Source organism: Eretmochelys imbricata, chromosome 1 (genome assembly GCF_965152235.1).
Source record: "Eretmochelys imbricata isolate rEreImb1 chromosome 1, rEreImb1.hap1, whole genome shotgun sequence".
Taxonomy (NCBI): Eukaryota; Metazoa; Chordata; order Testudines; family Cheloniidae; genus Eretmochelys; species Eretmochelys imbricata.
The window spans coordinates 236,271,281-236,295,205 of NC_135572.1; the positions used below are offsets into that span (position 1 = coordinate 236,271,281).

A 23,925-nucleotide genomic window follows, 5' to 3' on the forward strand; every position below is an offset into this window, starting at 1 on the left:
TAATCATAGCTCAGTGAATAATGGATTTTTCACTTTAGGGGTGGAACAGAAAAAAAATCTAGTTTGACCAATGAAAACCAATGTTTTCAAACATTTTAATCAAATCAAAAGATCAAAAAAGAAACATTTCAGGTTGACTCAAAGGGAAATTTTTCATTTTTTTGATGTGTTTGAAGCTGACCAAAATGCTTCAGTCAATTCTAAACAAATATTTTTTCAGTTTTTCATTTCAATTCAGCCATTTTCAGGTGTTTTCACTATTTTAAAAAAAGTTAGCCAAATTTGAATTTGAAACACTGTTTCAAAATGAAAAGTCAAAAGAAAATGTTTTGAAACAAAATTTTTTGACTTTGAAATTTTTTCCCCAACTGAAACTATTAGTTAATACATGAATAGTTTCGGAGTATCGGAAAATGCATTTTTGATGCAAAAAGAAATCTATTCACTGAAAAAATGTCACCCAGCTCTAATGTTAAAACATTAAGGGCCAAATTCTGTGCTTGGTGTAAATTGGCACAGCTCCAGTGAAATCAGTGGCGCTGTGCAAGCTTATACCCAGGAGAGAATTCGGACCTTTGTCTTCTGGGAATTTAATATGAAATGCCACAGGTTTGTTGGAGTTCAGTACCTGTAACATGTCTGTTCCCTGGCTTCATGCCTCTGACTGGGCAGTTCCTATATTCACTTCTCCTAGCCACAAACCCTGACTGCATAGGTTTTTTGTGCAGCATAGAGGTTCAGTGAAAGAGGTATCGATGCCAGTCTGGCTCAGCTCTCTTTTCTCCGACAGTAACAGAATTGCTGCTACTTTAGTTCCCACCACTTTATGTAATCAAGGGAGTAATCTAGGCTACTGTCATTAGGCTAAATCAGCTCCCTGGGAGGTGTCCTGATAAAGCAGCCATAACTGTTCCTAAGATCCTGCAACCCTTCTGCAAACAGAAGTGAATGGAAGTTTTGCCTACATGGGGTCTGCAAGATTAGATGTTAAGTAGAGTATGCTTCTATTGCAAGGGATTAATCGGAGCTAAGATTAGTGATTCCTGGTATGTATAGTACTGTGTTCAATACACACATTTCCTCTGGTCTCACTGTAAGATCAGAGATCAAAATCATAAAATATAAATGTGTGCACGCACATACACATGCAAAGGGCACACAAAGTATATATCCAGCATCTCCTTCAGAGCCTATTGTTTAAATCCTTCCTAGCTTGTGGGTTATTACTTGCAGCCAGATTCTGCCAGCCTTATTCATCCTGAGTAATAATTTACACCATAACCTAAAAAGTAATACAAGAATTCCTTTCTCAAACTGACTGGGTGAAAATTTGGGGGGAAACCTCTGTGATCAATATAAATGATCCTGAACTTAATCTACTCCTACCTGAGAAAATTAGCTTGGGAGGATACAATACTGGACATAGTACCTCATCCAATATATTTTGAATATGGCACTGTTCACGGAGTAAGGTATTACCCAACATGAGTAAGTGGCAGAATCTGGCTCCAATAAATATCTCTGCTCTCTTGAGGCTTCATCCAAAACCTCTTGAAGACAAAAGATTCCTATTGACTTCTATGAACTTTGGTTCAGGTCCTTGAAGGAGCAGCTTTGCATTATTCATTAACTCAACTATTTAAATGGTGAATTAATTTCAAAATGTATGTACATGACCCTTAAGGTAGACTACATAAGCTAAATTCAAACTTGATGTGATGAGCTGTACACGTGCTTACACAAGACCTGAATGTGTCTGTTCTGTTCCTGTGGACTAGAAGGGCATGATAACTACAGATTACACACTGTTACGACTAATGTTCTAGCTTGCATCTGTTTTAATTAGTCTGCAGAAGAGTAACTTGAGAATTGTTAGACAAATGAATGCTGGTCTCTAACCGGGTTACATTACAATTTAGATCACTCACATCATCGGATCTCTTTTCTGTGTTTAAAAAAAAAGTTAAGGCTTTTGCTAAGGATATCCAGTTGGTGCTCTGTGATTCTTTCAATAGAGAGAACTTTTGAGCTTGTAGTCAACTATAACCCACATACCCATATGAGAGTTATTACTGTTACAAAACTGTGTGAATAGTATTTTAACTCACCATAATCGAGAAAACAGGCTAAAGTCTGTCTAGCAAAGCGCTCGTTAAGTTCAATGGGAGAATGCAGAGGTTCTATATTAGCTTGCCCCTGTAGTGCTGAAAATGTACTTAATTATGCTCCATAGGTTTATGAAAAGTTTTACTTCTCTTTTAATATGCTGCAAGAATTCTGTGAGGTTTTCAAAAGACCAGCTGAATTCTTTTTCCCAAAAGTTTCTGTTCAAGGGAAGAGGGATACACTTGGAGTGCTGTGTCAGCAGCAGCCAAAAGGGACACACTTTTGACAATTAAATTATGGACTTGGTTTGGTTATTTGGTTTTCTGAAATCCATCATATATGTCAAGTTTTCACAAGATTATTCCCACCCACTGTCTTTTTTATTTAAGAAAACAGGGTGTGTGGGCTGAACCTACACAATGCAAAATTTCTTTGGGAAAGGTACGGGAGACTGACAAAGCAACAGACATCTGAAACTAGCCCTTTGGAGGGGAAATGTTTGAGTGATCTTTACTTATGGGCATGCCTGTGCCTGTAATTTCAGACAACTCCAATTAACCAAAACTCACCGTTCACCAAGTTTTAGTTATGTCCCCTGTGATTGTCCTATAGCCTCCTATTTGATGTGGTCCTTGGCCCTCAAACTCTGAGCAAACGTCTTCCCTTAAGCTAGCATCTCTAATTTTCAGAAACAGCCATGTGACGCTGTTAGATGTCCTTCAAGATCTCTAGCTAATGGAGACTGTATACATATAAACTGGGCTTTAGCCCCGGCCCCAAAGATAGCTAGGCATCTATCTCCATTTGGGATTCACAACGATTAACACCTAAGCCAGGTCAGCCCCCACCCCCCGGCCTCGTTTTTCATGAGAAAGGGAACAAGAGAGACAGAGAGTGAGAAAGGCCACCTACCCTTTGTAGCCAATAGCCCAGTGGTTAGACACTCACCTGGGATGTGGGAGACCTGTTTCTAAATCTCCACCCTGCTGAATTTGGAGCAGAGACTTAACTGGGGTTTCCCATATCCCAAGTGACTGACACTTTTGGCTGTATCCCACCAGTCTATAGTGTCAATCTCTCTCTCTGGGCCATTTAATTATTTATACAAAGTAGAACATCTTCAACAGAAGAGATCAAGAGAGATCCACAGAAGAATACCCTAGAGCCTGGGGCTTAGAGCACTCTCCTGAAACAGGGTCCAGGAGACCTGGGTTTCAAGACTCTTCTCCAAATCAGGCAGAGTGGGGATTGAGAACAGCTCTCCCACAGTCCAGGTGAGTGTCCTAACCACTGGGCTATTGGGTATTCTGGGATGCACGCACACACACACAATTCCTGAGCTGGTCATCCTGGCTGTCATTTGTGCGGGGCTCTGAGCAGGCCTATCCCCATAGGTGAGATAGGAGGGGGAACACCTAGGGTGAAAATCCTGCCAGAACTTAGGTCTGAGCTGGGGTGCCAAGCAGCTCAGCACCATTAGGACTTGGGCAGTTTTGATCATGCCCACCAGCAGAACAGGGGTTTTGAGGATCTCAGTGGTGCCTAAATGTTTGGTTCAGGAGCCTACAGCGGTAGTTAGGTGCCTAAATCACTTTATGGATTCAGCCTTTAGGTACCACACTGATGGGCTCTCTAGAAAACATAAAGGTAGCTCTAGGGACCTTTCTTTCTGTAACATATATGATAAATATAATTAGGAAAGGTCATACATAAGAAGTACACGTCAAAATATTCACTTGTATCCTCAGTTATACAGGTATCTAACCACCATCAGCCATCTGTGTATGGTTGAGAGAAAGAATTTGAAATGCATTGCTACTGTAATTATCAGCCCTGTCCAGAAAACAACATTCTCTATGGCTGTTTGCCTACATATAAATTATACAGCTACATTGAGCTGTTTGCAAGTGTTTTTTAAAAAGACAGAATTGTGGATTCCCTGATTTTTCCACATAGGCTCATATATGCCAAATAGAAGCTACTGATTCTGATTTTTTTTAAAAATGCTCTGGTCCAATCGTGCTTGCTAGTTGACTAAAGAGTCTCGGGACCTGGTGCAAAATTAGCTTGGGAAGGAGGAACAACAAGAGTGACTGCCCCTTTTGCATCTAGGGCCCAAAGTAAAAATCTAAGTAGGCTTCTGCAATTGGAAGGGGTGGAGATGAGGAAGAAAAGTATTTCCCATTCTCACAAGTCCTGATTCAAAGTCCACTGAAATTATGCAGGGTAAGTCTACACTGCAATTAGACACCTCCCATGCCAGCTGACTCGGACTCACAGTGCTTAGGCTAATAGGCTGTTTAACTGTGGTGTAGACGCTCTGGGACCCTCCCACCTGAACATCTACACCACAGTTAAACAGTCCCTTAGCCGAGCCCTGCAAGACCAAGTCAACTGGCATGGGCCAGCCACGGGTGTTTAATTGCGGTGTAGACATACCCTCTGAGGCTATATGTCAGTATAGCATATGTCACTCAGGGTTGTGACTAAGCCACTCCCCGGAGCGACAGAAGTTACACTGACCTAAGTACCAGCATGGACAGTGCTATGTCAGCGGGACAGATTCTCCTGCTGAGATAGCTATCACCACTCATTGGGGGCGGATTAATTAAGTTGATGGAGAGCTCTCTCCCGCTGGCTTAGAAGGGCTACACTAGAGAGCTTTCAGCTGCATCAGTGCAGCTGTGCTGCTGTAAGGTCTCTAGTGTAGCCATAGCCTAGGTCTTTCCATTGACTTCAAATGGACTTTGGATCAAGCCTATACTGTATTAGAATGAAAGCCAAAGTATTGGGTCATTGAGCTTTCCTAATAGGCCAGTGAGTTAATCTGCTTCTAGTTAGTGGGTTAAAAGAATGCTGTCAGGTAATTTATGGTCCAGATTTAGGTATTGTATTATTAAAATTAGTGAAGGGCCTGAAGAGGAACCTTCAAAATGAAAACCTTTGCACTTCTTAGGAAGACACAGGGAAACGAGGGTAAAGAACATGATTTCAAATCTGGACAATAACACACATCAGAATTGCTTGACTAGGGAATTTCTGTAATGGACTGAATCGAAATAACCCTGAATCTTACTGAGATTTGAAATCCATATGTAAACCTGGATGTGAATATTGATATAAATTAAAATAGTTCCTTGCAACCCAGATAATGCATCCATGCGAAAGCACAGGAGAACTAGAGAGTAGTGAAACTAACTAGAAATGTGAAACTTAGGGCTTGTCTACCTGGCTTCACATTTTTTCATAGTATTATTTTTTCTTGATGTATGTGAAAGCTTTAATTTCCATATTAAAGTTAATATTTTGCACCATCATAATATTTAACAAACCATACCAATGTATAGAGTTTCTCCCTGTGAACAACCCATATAATTTATTAATTGCCTGTGATTTGCACAAGGCTTCTTCAACAATGCTGTTGTCCCACTGTATCTTAATTAAAATAATGCACTTTCATTTTTGTACTTGTCAGAAACAGCTGTTATTTACAAGGAACAGATGGAGAACTCACATACAGCATGATTAATAAATTGGTGCTTTAAATTGCAGTGCTCAAAATAGACCTAATTTTTCACTAAGCGATTTTTAATGAACAAAACAAATTCCTAAACACAACCATAAAAACGTCCATATGAAACAACTAGAAGAGAAGGTAACGTTCCTGCCTACAAGTTCTTGCTAGCATATAAATTACATGATTTCTAACTTTATGGGAAACAAAAATACATTGTCCTCCCCACTGTGGGCCAAATTCTGTTCCCAGAAGTGGTCCTGGGGACTTCACTGAGATTCAATGGTTACAATGAACAGGATTTCTCCTTGTGGAGCTCATCCTGAATTCTTCACGCCCGACTCCCCTTTCATTTTCTAATGGAGTGACTCCAGAGTTTTACCAGTGTAAACAAGAGTATATCCACGGAAAAATCAGGAGCAATGCCATTGAAAATCTTTGCCCAAACCTCTCAGGTTATATTTTAGGCTCCAGTCCTGCAAAGACTTACAAAAATTACGAGAGACTACTCATAGTTCATAAAGTTAAGCACATGCACAAGTCTTCACAGGAACAGGCCTTTTAGAGGATCAGATGGGATTTTCAAAAGCACTTAGCATTGGTCTACCTCTATTCCCACTGAAGATTTAGTACTAAACACTATTGGAAATCCCAGCATTAAATACCCAGTGTTTATTTGAAATTTTAAAGCTACATGCTAATAGGATCCATTAAGGGGCCTGTTCCTCCTCTTTTTAGCACCTGCTTTATACTAGTGTTACCTTCACTGAAGTCACTACAGTTACACTAGTGTAAATCCGTGATAAACGAGTGGCAAATTGGGCCCTTTAAATCTTGATGTGACAAGAACTCAGAATCGTACCTGAAATTTTGATTTAAAACAAAATTAAATTTATGAGCATGTTCTTGAATCTTTTCTCCCCTACTTCCTGGATATCAAAATCTGCCTTCAAAATGCTTTCATTTTTTGATTGCCTTTTAAGGCAAATTGTGGTGTCCAGCCATAATGTGTGTGACACACTGGACAGCAGTGTGTGTGTGTGCGCATGTGTGTCTAGAATAACATAGAAATGTACAAAATTGATAATGCAGTTTCATTATATGATAGGGGAAGCATTGACAGAAATACAGGAGAAAAGCATTGCGTTTTCAGGCTACCACAGTAAATCTCAGGTACAACATACTACATTGGTTCACAAGCACATGTTTTTGGGCTTTGAATCATACCACTGCTTAGTCTTTAGATATTTTTTGCATTTAAGAGCCTGAGCCTGAACCCTAACAGAGGCAAAATTCCCCTTGAAAGACTCCCCATTGACTACAGTGGGAGATGGGTCAGGCCAATCGTGCATGAGATGCCCCCCTCTCCCCTCCAGGTTTTACAAACATATAAAAAGAAGTCAGATGCTGCCTTGAACTGCTTACAAAGACTCCACCCCGTCCAACACAGAATAGCTCAATGAAGTAAATCACTGAATATAGAGCTGGGTTGAGGATAGCATATCATTTTTGCAAAGGATTTTTGAGATTTTTTTTGAAATTTGGCTTTGTCCCAAATCAGATGGAAAACCAAACATTTCAAAATTATCATCAACAAAGGAACAATTCTGGAAACAAAGCAATTTGTTTCAACTTCAACTTTTTTGTTTTGCATTATATGTCATTAATACAAAGTATTTAACCATTCAAAACAGTCATTTTAAAACACGAATTCCAAATAGTTTCTTCTGAAACTGTCAGAATGGGACATTTCAACATTGTTAGCATTTTTCCTGGTTTTTCTTCCATAACAAAATTTGGGGGAAATCAACCCAATTTGACAGAGCACATAGATTTCAGCAGAACTGCATATTCTGTTGGAATGTGGTTCTGTCGAAGTTTCTCTCACTAACTGTAACTTATACATTCATTGCTTTCCCTGCTTTCAACAGGGTGCTGGTGGTTGAATGGCAGGTTTATATAATTTGTAATTCCCGTAAATGATGTATGCCTAAAGCATTGCTTGGGGGCCATATTGCAATTCTTTATGTGGTTTTCAAGACTCTGCATCTCTGTCTACTACTCCTTTTGCTTCCTTTTCTTTTCCCACTTCTGCTCTGCATTTTTTCAGTCACACCAGGCCTTTTGTCTGGAACGACCTTCCTACGCCATACACCTAACAACCTCCATTCTCCCACTTTAAATTCCTCCTCAAAACCTGCACGTTTGTTCTAGCCTAATTCTTTCCCAATCCCCAGTCTCCCATACCAATTGCCAATAGACCTAACAATCAGTTTTTAAAAAAACAGCTAAACTTGCTGTCTCAACAGTGTTTTCACTCTCCTTTGCTTTTATCTCCCTACTATTCTCTCTCACTTTATTTGATATCTTTACTCATTCTGTTCTGTCTTTATCCAATTAAGCTTTCTGAGGCACTTTTTTTATAAGCCAATGACAGGGTGGTAACCATCCTGATCCTTACTCATATATGTAAAAGGAGGTCTTGTGGCACCTTAGAGACCAACAAATTTATTTGAGCATAAGCATTCGTGAGCTACAGAAGTGAGCTATAGCTCACGAAAGCTTATGCTCAAACAAAATTGTTAGTCTCTAAGGTGCCACAAGTACTCCTTTTCTTTTTGCGAATACAGACTAACACGGCTGCTACTCTGAAACCACTCATATATAGGTTATAGCTATGCCAACATTTACACGTAAGCTTACTATGTGTTTTCACCTCTGTACTTATTGAATGAATTGTATTATAAAATCACTGGTCTTTGTAATGTTGAGTTTTGATGTACTTAATACTAGTGAAATGCAGCATTTTGGGTAACCACTCTCTTAACCCTACTCCCAAAAAGACCTGCTCCTCTTAGATGAAAATCCAGATTATTTTTAAAACAAACAAACCAGCAAACAAAAAACCCTGATAAATATAGTGATGACAGTGAATGATCTGTTAAATCATTTCCTTTGTTGTTTTCTTTTTTTTCCCCTCCTCCCCAGCAATTACAGTGCATTGTTAGGAGTGTGGATCTATGGCTTTTTTGTTGTGATCTTGCTGGTACTGGACCTTTTATATTACTCATCAATGAACTACGATATTTGCAAATTTTACCTGGCAAGGTGGGGAATCCAGGGAAAGTGGATGACACAGGCACAGAGCCGATGGGTTAACCCTGCTCAGAATCCAAGCCAAGTACAGACTCAGCCTCAGCCTCAGATGTCACAGGCAGTACATACTTTAAAAGGAGATGCTTTGAACCCACCATTGATGTCTTTTCAGAGTTCATCTGCCTGGTAAGTTCAGATACTTTTGCACCATATTCTTTTGTGGTATAAACAGTCATCTGTCTTTTTGGAACATCATTATCAATTATGCGCCAGATTCTCAGCTGGTATATATTGGCATAGCTCCATTTAAGTCATCAGCTGAGGATCTGTACCATATAAATTTTACAGTATGAACTGCATTACAGAATCACCACTCAGAAGAAATGCATCAGCTTCATAGAAAATTATGATAAAAATATGATTGTCTCTAGAGAAATATGTGCTGGAGGTAAGTAAATTTACAGTACTGGGTGAATATAAATAGGTTTGGAAGGATTAGATTTTTATCGGTAAATGTCATTAAATGTCAATTTCACTGTATACACACACACAAACCGACAAAAATATATTTCCATTGATCATGAAAATATACATATCAGCCAAGTAAGAAAAATGCTGCTTGAGAACTTAGAATTTGATTTAAGAATATTTACTTTGTATATTTTGACATATGATGTTGACAATTTGTGTTTTAACGGTGATAAAACTTTAACGTTTTGAATCTCAATATCTACTGTCATTAAATAATTATTGTCTGATACTCCCCATTGTCTGGCCTTCCCATAATTTCTGCATACTGTTAACATTTAAATAAATAACAATAAAAAGCTTAAAAATAAACATTGATATTATCCATCAACATTATAACAAAAAATAATAAATTCTGCCAAACTAAATATAAACAAGGTTACAATCTTTGCTTCTACAGCTGATGAAGTGAGCTGTAGCTCACGAAAGCTTATGCTCAAATAAATTGGTTAGTCTCTAAGGTGCCACAAGTACTCCTTTTCTTTTTGCTTCTACAGTGTCCACTGTAGAGTTAATTATTAATCTAGGTGCAAATAATATTCTAAATGTACCCAAGGTTTTGCCATGTATAGCAATTAATCTGTTTTCAGTTTAAAAAAAAAAAACACGTTAACTCCAAGTGTTCAACGTAAACACTAAGTGGAAAACAGTTTTAATTAGAGATGTGAGAAATCCATACTATCCACTGAGACACAGAAACAATGTGAAAATTAGCTTAATGTCTTATTTGCTTAGCCACAGAAATATAGCTGTATGTTAGTTACAGTGGGGAGAAAATGATTCTACAGATTTAAAAAGGACAAGTGACAGCCTAGGGTTTTTATTATTATTATTATTATTCCTGCCATGTTGTATACATGTATGTCAAAATGTGTTTTAATACCAACAGTTTTATAGCACTTAATGTTTGTAAATTATCTATTATTTGTATGGTGTCATGGGTGGATATGATGCTCTACAGAAAAATAAGAAGGAAGGACCCCCAACTCAAAACGTTTATAATCTAAAGGAATAACACAGTGAATGTACACAACATTCTGACAGTGGCAGTGGAGCGGAGTTACAAAAGTTAACAATCAAGAGTTGCAAAAATTAAAGATCATTTTTGAGTTTGTTTTGCTTCCTGTGAAGAGTTTATGGTCAGGCATTGGAATAGGGTTGGTGTGAACAGTTAACTGAAAGCAATGTGTAGAGCTGGTCGAGAATTTTCTGATGGAAAATATCATTATCGCAAAAAAAAAAATCAAAACTTTTAAGGCTGGGAGTCAGGGTAGTCGGCCTTCAGTAGCCTGCCTCAAAGGTTCTTTGTAGTGTGTTGGTCCCAAAGTATGAGAGAGACAAGGTGGGTGAGATAAAAATTGTAGGGGAAATTGGTGGAAGAGAGAACTTTCATGCTTCACAGAGTCAGGTTTGGAAAAGGTAACCGGAGAGTCACAGCTGAATACAAGATGGAACAGATGGTTAAGCATAAGGGGTTAACACATGTTGCAAGAAACCCCTTGAAATGAAGTGGGCAATTAACACCACTACAGTCATAGGACAAAGGAGGATTAGTAGGTTACAAATTGTTGTAAAGAGCCATAAAATCAGTGTCTCTGTTGAAGCCAGGACATTTAGTGTCTAACAGAATTATGAATTAAGTTCCCAGACTCATCTTTTTGAAGGTATTTTGCAAGTTTCCTTTGAGGATGAGGACTGATCAGATATGGAGTGATTGCTTTGTGAGTGTTCACACATGGGTGACAGAGCATTTTTGTCCTTTATCATTTTTCTGCATAGGTTCATTCGTGAGTATAGTGATTATTTGGTTTCACCCACATAGTTGTTGGGGCTTTTGATGCACTGGATGAGGTATACCACATGTTGTGATGGGGATATATAGGAAACATGGATCTTGAAAAGTGTTTTGTGGTGGTGAGGATATTGATTATCATAACAATGGAGATATGCCTGCAGGCTTTGCATCTGTTGTTCTGGCAGGTGCTTTGAGCTGGTGTGCGGTAGTCTTTGGGAAGCTTGCTTCTGATGGTAAGCTTCGCAAGGTAGGGAGGCTGTTTGATGGCCAGAAGATGAGGGTTGGGGAAAGATTTCTTTCAAAATGTGATTCCCATCAAGAATGGGCTGCATTTGTTTGGTGATACTCTTATAGGGTTGAGTGTTGGTTGGTAGGTGACAACTAGGGATACACTGCGTGTCCACCTATCCAGTGCTGGTAAGAAGTATACGCCACACCTTCATCCACACTGCCCCTTTAAGCATGCGTCATTAGTGCTAACATGTCAGGGCAGTATCCCAGAGTCCCAGGATTGCTACTCATCCGGGTTTTACTCAAATAGTCCGGCTTTTGGCTTCTGTGTCCGGGTGCCATTTGACAAGTCCTGATGTCCAGTTTTAAGTGAAACACACAAGCAATGCCAACAACCTTAATGCTTCAATATGTTGTTTAGTACTGAAATATACATTCTATGTTTCGGTGTTATTATACGTTAAACGTGAAAATATGCACTGTTCATTCTTTGAACTTCAAATGTCATGTAGCTAAGCCTAGCACTTTCTGTTGTCTTGTTTTGACATATATATTACTGGGGACATTCTGCACCAAAAAATAAAAATTCTCTGCCAAAAAATTAAAAATTCTACAACATTTATTTGTCAAAATAACACTACATAATAACACCAGTTTCAATTATTTCGGTAATTTATTTCAAAATATCTGTCAGCAAGTATGTGCGTAACAATACAGACACACACAAAAATTCCCCCAGAAGTAGAGAGTTAAAGAAACCCCTATGACAACCCTGTACCTGTTTTTCTGTCTCCCCCAATCCAGCCAGAGGGACTGGACCCACAATCCCTTCCCCCCCAGAGCCCAGCCACAGGCCCACCCCTTGCCCAGACACCCGCCCCGTCTTCACCAGAGCCCAGGGATCCAGAGGGAGAAACAGCCTGATGCTCGGTCCCAGGCTTGCATGGAGTTTCCTGCACACTGCCGTCTCCTTCCCTCAGGGCATGCTGGGAACTGCAGCTGCCAGGAACCCTCTAGCTCCTTCTCTCTCCCCACAGCAGTGTCTTCTATGTGCGAGCTGGGAATCTGTCAGGGCCAGCGGTCCCTAGTGGTAGCTAGCTGCACTGCAGCCCATTTCTGTTCAGAAAAGGAAATTCTGCGCGCACAACATTAACTTCTGCAAAATTCTGAATTGCGCAGTGGCTCAGAATTCCCCCAGGAGTAATATATCCATTAACTGATGTGGCATGTCCAGTTTTGGTCTGTGGAAAAGGTGGCAATCCTACTGCATCTCCTGTATCACAGGAGATGCTATAGGAATTGCTTTGCTACATGTTGCTGGAACTCTATGTCACCTTCACACATTTGATGACTGCAGTTCCCTGCCATCTCTCCCTTCTGCCAAACTGTGTTGGATACATAGAGCAAGTCCATGAAGATGTGGTTCTGCTCCTGCTACTGCTTACTGGACAAATGTTCATGTGAGCAGAACCATCCAGTATCAGACACTGGACAGAATTGGTCCAGAGAGATTTCAGACAACGAAGACAGCTGACCCAGAGGGGGACTGAAAATTCACACGAGTCCCCTGCAGTAGATGTGTTGAATGCTGGGATTGCAATGGCATGCCCATGGGTTGACTGCCACTTCTGGTCCTGGAGACCCAGCACAGTGTGGTGGGACCACATCATCTGTGAAACCTGGGATGATGACCAGTGGCTGCAGAACTGAAGAAGGAGGAAGCAGATCTTCAAGGAGTTGTGCGAGCAGCTTGCACCAATCCACCAGTGCCAGACCACTTGTTTTCGGAAACCCATACCAGTGCAGAAGCAGGTGGCTATTGCCCTTTGGAAGCTAACAGCACCTGTCAGTTACCAACCAGTTCGGGGCTGAGAAGTCAACTGTGGGAATGGTGGTTGCACAGGTTTGCCAGGCTATCAGTACTGTGACGTACCTATGGATAGTTGTCATAACACAACTCCCTGAAATTATAGCAAGAGGATGGGTTTTCCAAACTGTGCGGGATACATCGACAGAATGCATGTACCTATACTTTGCCTATTGAAAGGGACCAATGAAGAAATGAACTGTGACATTTAGGATTCACTGGTTCTCCAAGGCCATAAGCAGTCAGTTCATGAACATGAATGCAGAACACATGGGAAAGGTCCATGACACCAGGGTGGTTCAGGGCTGTACTGCAGAACAAAATAGAGGACTTTATTTCCCTGAAATGACATGACTATATATGGTGTTTCTGTGCCGGGGCCCCTTCGGTAATCTGCCACTGCCCCTCCCCACACCGTGGCATGAGGTTCCTCCCCCAGCCTCCATTACATGCCTCCCATGCTCTGGATGCCAGTGTGGCCAAAGCACTTTGGCTTATTGTGACATGCGGTGCTTTGCATAACGTATATAAAGCTAAAGGGAAATACTTCCACAGCAAAGTGGGCATAGTACAAAACTGCTTTCCAAAGCCTGTAGTGGCAACCTGACCCCACCCATGTGGCACACAGCTTGTGGTTCCCAGCAGGCCAGGGAAATTTGTGATGCTGTGTGCTTGGACATAGTGAAACAATGGGGAGCGAGATGATGACTTGGGAGTGTGCCAAGATACACTGTCAAGGTGCTGCTCAAAAAGCACACTAGAGCATGGTCACATCTTTCAGTCACGAGCTACCTCAGTGGGGTTAAATCCCCTGCAATTAATGTACTAATCAAAAGCAGACAACAGAGGGAGGATCCTTCAGGTCAATATCTTTGGCCATGGCTTTGTGTAGTGGAGAAGGTTGACACACTTTAATGCCATCATTGAACAATGTTTTTGTTATTTATTAACTGCTCTGTTTTGGGTTAATTTATGGGGAACACAAACATTGTTTAAAGTAATTACAAACAGTTCTCTAAGGTTTGGAGAGGGACTTAGTTTTGAGGAAAAAAATGTGTTATTTCTGACACCATAGCTCACATCTCTTATCAGATGCTGTGCATGATTGCTCCGTGGCATGAGTACTCCAATAGCTGCCAGGGGTAGCTGTTTAATGAGGGAGGGCGGAGTTGTTAGAGCACTATTCAGTGTAAGATATCTTTAGTAAGCTTAGTTTCCTTTGTGTGTGTATTCTCACTTAAGAATTTTATGGAAATGTCTCGTCAAGGTTCATTCCCCACTCTGAACTCTAGGGTACAGATGTGGGGACCTGCATGAAAACCCCCTAAGCTTATTTTTACCAGCTTAGGTTAAAACTTCCCCATGGTACAAACTAATTTACCTTTTGCCCTTGGACTTTATTGCTACCACCACCAAGCGTCTAACAAATATATAACAGGGAAAGAGCCTGCTTGGAAACGTCTTCCCCCCCAAAATCCTCCCCAAACCCTACACCCCCTTTCCTGGCAAAGGCTTGATAAAAATCCTCACCAATTTGCATAGGTGAACACAGAACCAAACCCTTGGATCTTAAGAACAATGAAAAAGCAATCAGGTTCTTAAAAGAAGACTTTTAAATTGAAGAAAAAAAGTAAAAGAATCACCTCTGTAAAATCAGGATAGTAAACACCTTACAGGGTAATCAGATTCAAAACATAGAGAATCCCTCTAGGCAAAACCTTAAGTTACAAAAAGACACAAAAACAGGAATATACATTCCATTCAGCACAGCTTATTTTATCAGCCATTTAAACAAAACAGAATCTAATGCATATCTAGCTAGATTACTTACTAAGTTCTAAGACTCCATTCCTGTTTGGTCCCTGGCAAAAGCATCACACAGACAGACCCAGACCCTTTGTTTCTCCCCCCCTCCAGCTTTGAAAGTATCTTGTCTCCTCATTGGTCATTGTGGTCATGTGCCAGCGAGGTTATCCTAGCTTCTTACCCTTTACAGGTGAAAGGGTTTTTCCTCTGGCCAGGAGGGATTTTAAAGGTGTTTACCCTTCCCTTTATATTTATGACATCTGTCTTCGTTAATTATTGTCTTTTTCTCATTGTGGTCCTTGGCCAGCAACAGTTTTTTCAAAGCATAGGGTCTGGGTGGTTTGCAAATGTGGTTACTACGAGTGCCTAGGGAGACTATTCTGAATATTGGCACCCTTTTCCACAGGTTATGGTAATTGAACCCAATCTGTCACTCCTAAGGGTACCCAGGATGCAACAGTGCATCTCTTGCATGCGTATGGCTACAGGCCAACTCCATATGCTGCTCACCTGTATGCCACTCTGGTCCCTGCAGAAATAATTAGCGGGTGGTGTGGCAAAATTTACTACAGCAGGGGGGAGAAACAAGGCAGCTCTCCCAAGGAACCTTCGACAGAGGATTGCAGAGTATCTGCAGGAAAGTTTCCTAGAGATTTCTATGGAGGATTCCCAGGACATCCCGGTGTAGAATAACAAACTTTTCTGCTATGACCCAACTGTGTAGATGCACAGGCTCTGTTGTTAATTTCTGTCCCTTATCCTTCCTCTACCATATAACAAAGTACACGAGCACTCAATCTCCTCTCACCATGCAGTATCAAAGCAAAATGAACACTTACAGGAGCTCCCCTCTCCTGCATCATTTGCACCAGAGCTGGAGTGCTGGGACTGGCTAGACCCCTCCGGAGTAGAAAAGAGATCCTGACTCACCACGCCACCGGAAGACTCTGCCATGTGCTCCACATCATCCTTGAACTCCACTTCTTCATCTACCACTTTGTCCTCAGGGTTGAGTCTACTGGCCGCTGCCTCCAGTCCTCCCGAAGTATCCGTGGGGCTCTTGGCAATGGAAGTGGGGTTGCCACCAAGGATAGCATGCAGCTCTTTGTAGAAGCAGCATGTCTTCAGCGCTGCTCTGGAGCAATGGGTGGCTTCCTTTGCCTTCTGGTACACCTACCTCAGCTCCTTGATCGTAGCACAGCACCACTGTGTGTCCCTTTCGTGCCCCTTCTCCTGCATGCTACTGGCAATCAGCCCAGAGGTATCAAAGTTCCTACAGCTGGAGCAAAGCTACAACTGCACAGCCTCCTCTCCCCACAGACCCAGCAGATCCAACCGCACCAGTGTTCACACAGGAGCACTTCTATTGCAGAAAGCCAGCATGGTCAATATGCTGGGAATATGCTGTCTGAACTGTGCACACTGAGCAAACAGGAAGAGGAATTTCAAAAATTCCTGGGCCTTTAAAAGGGAAAGGCATACCTGTGTACCTTCAGGGCAGCGGAGTTCAAACTGCTGAGAAAAGGGGTCAGGATGGGCATTGTGGGACACCTCCTGGAGGATGAGAGTGACATAACCAAGTGCTGTGTCTACACTGATGCTGCCTCACTCTAACTACATCGCAAAAAGCCCTATGCCGCTCATCAAGGTAGTTTTACCATGTTGACGTAGCAAGGGAGTTACATCAGTGGGAGAAGCATTTTAGTGTGTACACCTCCACTGTTTAGTCGACAAAAGCTGACTTTTGTCAACAAAACTGTGTAGTGCAGACAAGGTGCAAGATTTGAAGCAAACAGCTTTTCTTACCTCTCTGGATGTTGCAGCAATTCACAGTTCTTAATACACAGACTGAATTCCCTTCCCAGCCTGGGATCAATCTCCCCAGTTCAAAGTCTTTCAAGCAATCTTGTTTCAAGTAGAGATGGGAGAGGAGAAAGGTGGCCAGGGGCCTTTGATCCCTTTTTTATATCCTGACCCTTTTACTGGAAAAAGTTCTTGGTGCATCAGGCAGTTCCATGGAATATGTGAGCTGCCGACTGTCCTTCAGGTGAATTGTAAATTTCTTGATTACAACTCCCCTGCTGGTGAATGGCCGGTTAAAAAGACAATAGTCTCTTTTTGTTGCCTCTGAAGAGCTAGACTGTGGGCATTCCCCAGAGTTAAAACAACATGCTCCAGTAACAAACATATAACACAATCTCATATCTCCATATACAATGTTAAAATGTGTGAATCAACAGGACAATGATATTCAGCAAATTATGGCTTTTCCAATGATACATCACAAGGCATACTTTGTACAAGATTTATCATAATTTTGTAAAAGTGGTGATCATAATAGTGTAGACTGTCACAGGGACCACATCAGGTTGGACTATGGATGGAGTGCAGTGAGGGGGCCAGCTTCAGCCATCTATTACTGCAGAAAACAGGGATATTTCTGAGGAATGTGGGGGTGCATAGTCCCTTACCAGCCTCGGATTCCGGTTCCTGCTGTGGTCCTCCTGATGTGGGCTCTCTCAACTGGGTCCATGGGTACTTAAGCAGGCTTTTCCTCTAGGACTTCCAAGGTCCCTTCTGCCTCCTTACCCTGCCCCTCATCAGTGTCCTGCAGTATAATGAGGATGGCAGGGTTGAGGAGGGGGTCATGACTGAATTCAGGCTCAGTACTTAGAGACGTGGAGAGCACCTGGTCCAGCTCATCATAGCAGGGGCATGTGCCAGGAACCCAAGGTGCTTCATGCACTCCAGGCACTGGAACAAAGTCTGGTGAATGCTCACCTCCATTAACTCTCCTGACATATGTATATGTTTCTGCTGCTACAGGCAAAGTCATGGAGCATGGTGTACTCTGACCACATATGGATCAGCACCAAGGTGTTCTTCAAAGACCAGGTAGCAGCTCATGGAACGCTCCATGGTGACTGGTACTGATCAATAGCGTTCATGGGAGAACTGAATGTGCTCAGGAGAGGTTGCTAGTACCATTGGCAATGGAGGGCAGGGACCTGTGTATTTTTGGGTAAGGGGTAGGCAGCAAAGGGATCAGTGCATTGTGGGAATGGCTCTGGGGGACTATCGATACCCCATGAACTGGTACATGCCCCTTGCCCCTGTCCACACTGGACTGTAGAATGGTATGGGGCCATGCCACAGCGGAGATGTGTACATACCCACATCTTCATGCATGCTGAACTTTAGCACATTAGACTGTTTTTCAGAAACTTGCTTCAGGGTTTCAGATGTGGACAATGGGGTGGGGCAGGGGAACGGTTGCAACATAACAACACACATGCAACCGTGTACATTCCCAAGTGTAGATGGACTCTACAGGTGTGTGGTTAGTGGGTTTCTTTTTTTCCTGTATTGAAGCATGCTCTCTCGGGGCATTTGGCCCATTCAGTGATGCGAAGATCTTCTCTGATGGAGTGTCCTTGTTTGGTGATTTAAGTGGGTTGAGGTGTATGTCCCGGACTTTCTCATCAAAGCATATTCTGTGATATCTGAGTGCCTGGCAGGAAATAAACAGGTTTCGTGGTGTGTCTGGAGTAGTTAAGGGATCTGTGGAGGTAAGTGTGGTGATCCATTGGTTTCTTGTATATAGTCTGTAGGGTTACATTGTTTAAGCTGATTGTGATGTCCAGGAAGTTGATGCTGGTGTGGGAGTGTTTGATGAATGAGTGGTGGTTGCTGAAGTTGTGATGGTAATCTATGAAAGAGTTTAGGTCATCTGTCCAGAGAATAAAAATATCATCAGTGCATCTCCGGTATCTCATTGGTTGTTGTGGTGTAGTTTTCCAGCAATTATTCCTCGAGGTGGCCCATGAAGAAGTTGGCATATTGGGCAGCCATCCTAGTTCCTGTGGTTTAAACAAAGTGTTTGTTGTTAAATGTTAAGTTGTTACAGGTGAGGATGTGTTTGAGGTGAATATCTGAGTGCTGTCATTGTCAGACTGAAATGCCTTCATGGTGAGAGATATTTGTGTATAGGGAGATGACATCTGTCATAAACATAAAGATAAGGGTAGCATAAAATCCCTCCTTGCAGCTGTACTGAAACACTTTACCTATAAGGGTTAAGACGCTCAAATAACCTGGTTGGCACCTGAACAGAAGGACCAATAAGGAAAGAAGATATTTTCAAATCTGGAGGAGGGGGAGATTTTGTTTGTGCTCTCTTTGTTTATTCCCTCCCCAGATGGAGAGAGAGACTGGGCAGGTAAAACATCTCTTGAAAACATACCTGAAATGATCCATCTAAGATTATGAAAATTTTAAGTAAGGCAAGGGAATGCATTAGATTATCTTTTGTTTTAGCTTGTGAATTTTCCCTATGCTAAGAGGTAGTTTTATTCTTGTTTTTTAGAACTGTGAAGCTAAGTCCAGAGGGAAGTCCTCTGTGTTTTAAATCTTTTTTATTACCCTGTAAAGTTACCTTCCATCCTGATTTTGCAGAAGTGCTTCTTTTACTTTTTTCTTTATAATAAAGTTCTTCTTTTAAGAACCTGATTGATTTTCAGTGTCCTAAAAACCAAAGGGTTTGGTCTGTGCTCACATTGTAACCAATTGGTTAGTATATTATTCTTAAGCCTCCCCAGGAAAGGGGGTGAAGGGGGGGTATTTTGGGGGAATAGGGAGTCCAAGAGACCCTTTCCTGCACTTTTGTCTAAATCACTTGGTGGTGGCAGCAATACCATCCAAGGACAAGGAAAGAAATTTGTGCCATGGAGAAGTTTTTGACCTAAGCTGGTAGAAATAAGCTTAAGGGGTTCTTTCATGTGGGTCCCCACATCTGTACCCCAGAGTAGGGAGGGAACCCTGACAACATCCTTGGTGGAAAGGATGGTATTTTGAGCAGGTTGTTAGTGTTGCAGAGTTTCTGGATGAAGTAGGTTGTGCACTGAGTGGACTGAGGATGGTCTCTATGATATTCCCTCAGTAGTGCTGTTACCATAAATGATGGGCCTAGGTTCCTTTGTTTGTGTATCTTGGGAAACATGTAGAAGTCCCTGGGGTGGGTTTGTAGGGGGTAAAAACCAGCAAACTGGAAAATTCCATTTCAGTTCTCTCAAAACAGAATTTTTCTGGAAATTCCCTTCCAAATAAATTTAGCATTTTTGACTTGTCATCCCAATTTTCAAAAACATGAAGTTGTCCCTCACTGGGATGACAAGTCAAAAATGCTAATTTTTTGGGAGGGGAAAGGGACTTCCTTTTTCTAGCCAGCTCTAGAAACAAGTGTTGGGGGAGATGGGGTGGGAGGAGTGCTGTTCTAAGGTTAGATAATACGAACAGGACACAGTGACACAAGTGGGAGACAGACCTCAGGAGCAGGCACAGCATATGGTACAAACAGGAGGAACTGAAGACTGCTTTAAGAGGCACAATGGGGGTGGATCTTGATGGTGCGTGTGTGTGGTTTTATTTTGATGTGGAGAAAGAGAAAGCCAATTAAGAGCTCTGAGTAGGAGAATAACATGAGTGAAATGGCAAAAAAAGGAAGTTGGTTCTCCCTAGTAGATCAGGAAGGCTACAGGAGACTGAGATGTAAATCAAGGCACAGTGGTAGGTTTTTTCTAATTTTTTCAAACAAACAAGGCAAGTGTTTGTACAGTAACTAACACAATGGAGCCCTGACCCACAGTGAGACCTTTAAGTACTACTGCAATACAAATAATGAAGTAGTAGTCCTATTATTACTACTTTTGCCTGACTTATTTAATAAAAGGAATCCTAGAGCACAATTTTTTTAATAATCCACATTCATCTTCATTTCTGAACAGGAGTTAGGAACATTGGAAACAGGCCCACTTGGAACCGTAGTCAGAACTGGATGCATTCAGTACAGATTCTACTTATGTATCTCAGTGAATTCTAGGCCTGGTCTACACTACAGAGTTAAGTCAACGTAAGACAGCTTATGTTGACCTAACTCTGTAAGCATCTACACTACAATGTAGCACCCATCGATGTAAGATGCCCACTACACCGACCTAATACCACTTCCGTGAGAGGCATAGTGCTTAGGTTGATGTAGTTAGGGCAAGAGTGTCCGTGTAGACACTGCGTTACTTACATTGCCTGCTGGCACATGCAGGGCTCACAGCTGGAGTCCCGCGCGGGGGGGGGAACCTAAGAACAAGAACATAAGAATAGCCATACTGAGTCAGACCAAAGGTCCATACAGCCCAGTAGCCTGTCTGCCGACAGTGGCCAATGCCAGGAGCCCCAGAGGGAGTGAACCTAACAGGTAATGGTCTAGTGATCTCTCTCCTGCCATCCATCTCCACCCTCTGACAAACAGAGGTTAGGGACACCATTCCTTAGCCATTAATGGACTTAACCTCCATGAATTTATCTAGTTCTCTTTTAAACCCTGTTATAGTCCTAGCCTTCACAACCTCTTCAGGCAAGGAGTTCAACAGGTTGACTGTGCGCTGTGTGAAGAGGAACTTCCTTTTATTTGTTTTAAACCTGCTGCCCATTAATTTCATTTGGTGGCCCCTAGTTCTTATATTATGGGAACAAGTAAATAACTTATTCACTTTTTCTCCAAACCACTCATGATTTTATATACCTCTTTCAGAGGGAGGTGTTCAGTGTGAGCTCTGGCTGTCAGCCCCAGGGCGTCCAGCTGGGAACCCCGTGCCAGACTGACAGCCTGGGCTCTAAGCCCCCACGCACTTAAGTCAGTGCCAGTGATCCTGGTGAGGACGCACACCACCGACAGAAGGAGGGCATCATGGACGTAAAAAACCACAGTAATTACTGCTGTGGCTGTAGGTCGACCTAACATAGGTCAACTTAATTTTGTAGCGTAGACAAGGCTTTACTCTTTCAGTTAAAGAGCCTTTATGCTACTACTTGAGAGAGAAGCTTATTTGTGCTTGGCTATGAATATTGAATCTCATTATGACTTGTTTCACATGCACCCCTGCCAAGTCACTTTTCTTGCTCCCATTTCTAGAGATGGATCCAAATAAAACTCCAAATTCTGAAATCCTAGAACTGTGTGCCCTAAACCAACTCCCATCTGAATTTGATAAGTGGCCTCTGTCTTCCTAATGCACTACATGAAAACTCCAGCGCCAGACATCCCTGAAGTTTTAGGCGTCCAAAATCCAAATCTGGTGTTCAACTTCATTAGCTGGACCCTTTCAACCCACCACAAAACCCTTTAGGCCTACTCTGTCGTCTAACAATTTTATCACTGTAACCCTTAAGAAGCTGTGGCTAGCATTGCATTTAACAGTTTCTAACCATTGATGTGTAATGCTTTCTTTGAAAGCATGGTTGAAAATGCATGTCAGATACACACACTTTTTACAAAGGCAGGCTTGGTTTCAAATCAGGGGAATAGAACCCTGATATTTGTAAACAAGCAGATTTTCTTCATCATTTGTATAGTACTAGAAAAAATAAAATTAAGAGCAGCTAATATGAGACTTTATTCTGCCTATGTTGAGTGTTTTATATTTCTCCTGCAGTTTCAATTCGATATCATGGTGTTCTTAGCTTGCTGTTCTAAATTGTTGTGTGCAATTAAACAGCTGCTCGTTCTATTTCAGTGCTGGGAAAAGTGATTCCAGTGTAAGCCTGTGCAAAATGCTCCAATAATTAAATGGTCAGGTTGCACAGTATAAATCCCACTTGAGAAATGTTAAAGTTAAGGTTCCTGTGCTGTTGATTGTTTTACGGTATCTAGTTTATGACAAAGAGTAATACATTATTTACCTACACAGTTACCTATAGAAATAGAAAAGTGGCTGAAGTGAAATGAAGTTGCTGTTGGAAACTTAATGCAACATCTTAAAATGACAAAGAATGATTAAAGTGATTAACAGTCTTTTAAATGTATTCTTCTGGTATTTTTTTTTAAAAGGAAACAAAGCAAGTGGGGTGGATTATGTGCTTAATAAATAGACTTTTAAATTCAGTTCATATGTTAAAATAAATCTTGGTACCCTAACAACTGATATAATATACTCCTTCTGTCTTTGTTTCCCATGAGGTTATAATGACATTCCTGCTCTCTCTTTTGTTAAGAAAGTGCCTACCACATTACAGGTGATACTGGAAATAAATAATTATAGTTAGTCCCAATTACACTTTGAAATTCATTCCTCTGAATGGGGTGAAGAGGGATAAATACATTCCTTTTACTGCTGCTATTGTGTGGCTACAGAAATTCTACAGCATCAGATCCTCAGCTACTCTGAATTGGCATCGCACCTAGCCTCTCTTCTACAAGGTTGAGTCAATAGGGCTGTAGCACACAGATATAATAGGGAAACTCTATCTTGGCAACAGTAGAGAACAGAAAATTTCAACTTTTGTCCAAAACTAAAACCAGAAAAATATGGCACCTTCTCACTGTGATACCCTGTATGTATCTAGTGTTGGATTTGTTGACTTTATGGCAAAAAGGGGCTTTTAAATGCCGTTTTACTCCTGTTTTCACTATGCAGCTGTCACAGATCCACAGGACCGGTGCTAGGACATCAGCTTTGGAACAATCTCTCGGAGGACCCCTTCAGTGGTCCAGACCTCCTAGGGCAGTGGTGTGCAAAGTTGGTGGGGCGGGGTACAAGAGGTTCTCTGGGGTGGGGCATAAAGAAATTGGGATCCCACGGGACCCTCTGCCATAATAGCAGGAGCGGGGTAAAAATAGACTGCGTAGGATGGGAGTGGGATTAAAAAATAGTCCTCCTGAGCCGCAAACAACATGAAAGCCATGCCCAGCAGCCACCATTCTACAGCCAGCCCGTTCTGCAGGCAGTGCCGTCACCAGCAGCAGTGTGGAAGCAAGAGATTACTTCAGATTACAAGTAATGGAGGAGGGAGGGGTGTGACAAATTCCATGAATGGTAAGGGGGGCGGGGGGGCGTGACTGCAAAAATTTGCCCAGCACTGCCCTAGGGGGGTCTCATTCTTTCTCCAGGGCAAGCCACGTGATTTCACTGCCCCCTTAGGAAGGAGCTG

General features: G+C 41.8%; 1 protein-coding gene across 1 annotated transcript in view; it reads left to right on the forward strand.

Annotated features, from left to right (window-relative positions):
* Window positions 1–23,925, forward strand: part of SHISAL1 (shisa like 1) — a 42,683-nt gene that overhangs the window by 12,536 nt on the left and 6,222 nt on the right. The window contains exon 3 of the mRNA XM_077807446.1: window positions 8,609–8,902. Coding sequence (XP_077663572.1) covers window positions 8,609–8,902 — 294 coding nt within the window. The remainder of the gene's footprint in view (window positions 1–8,608; window positions 8,903–23,925) is intronic.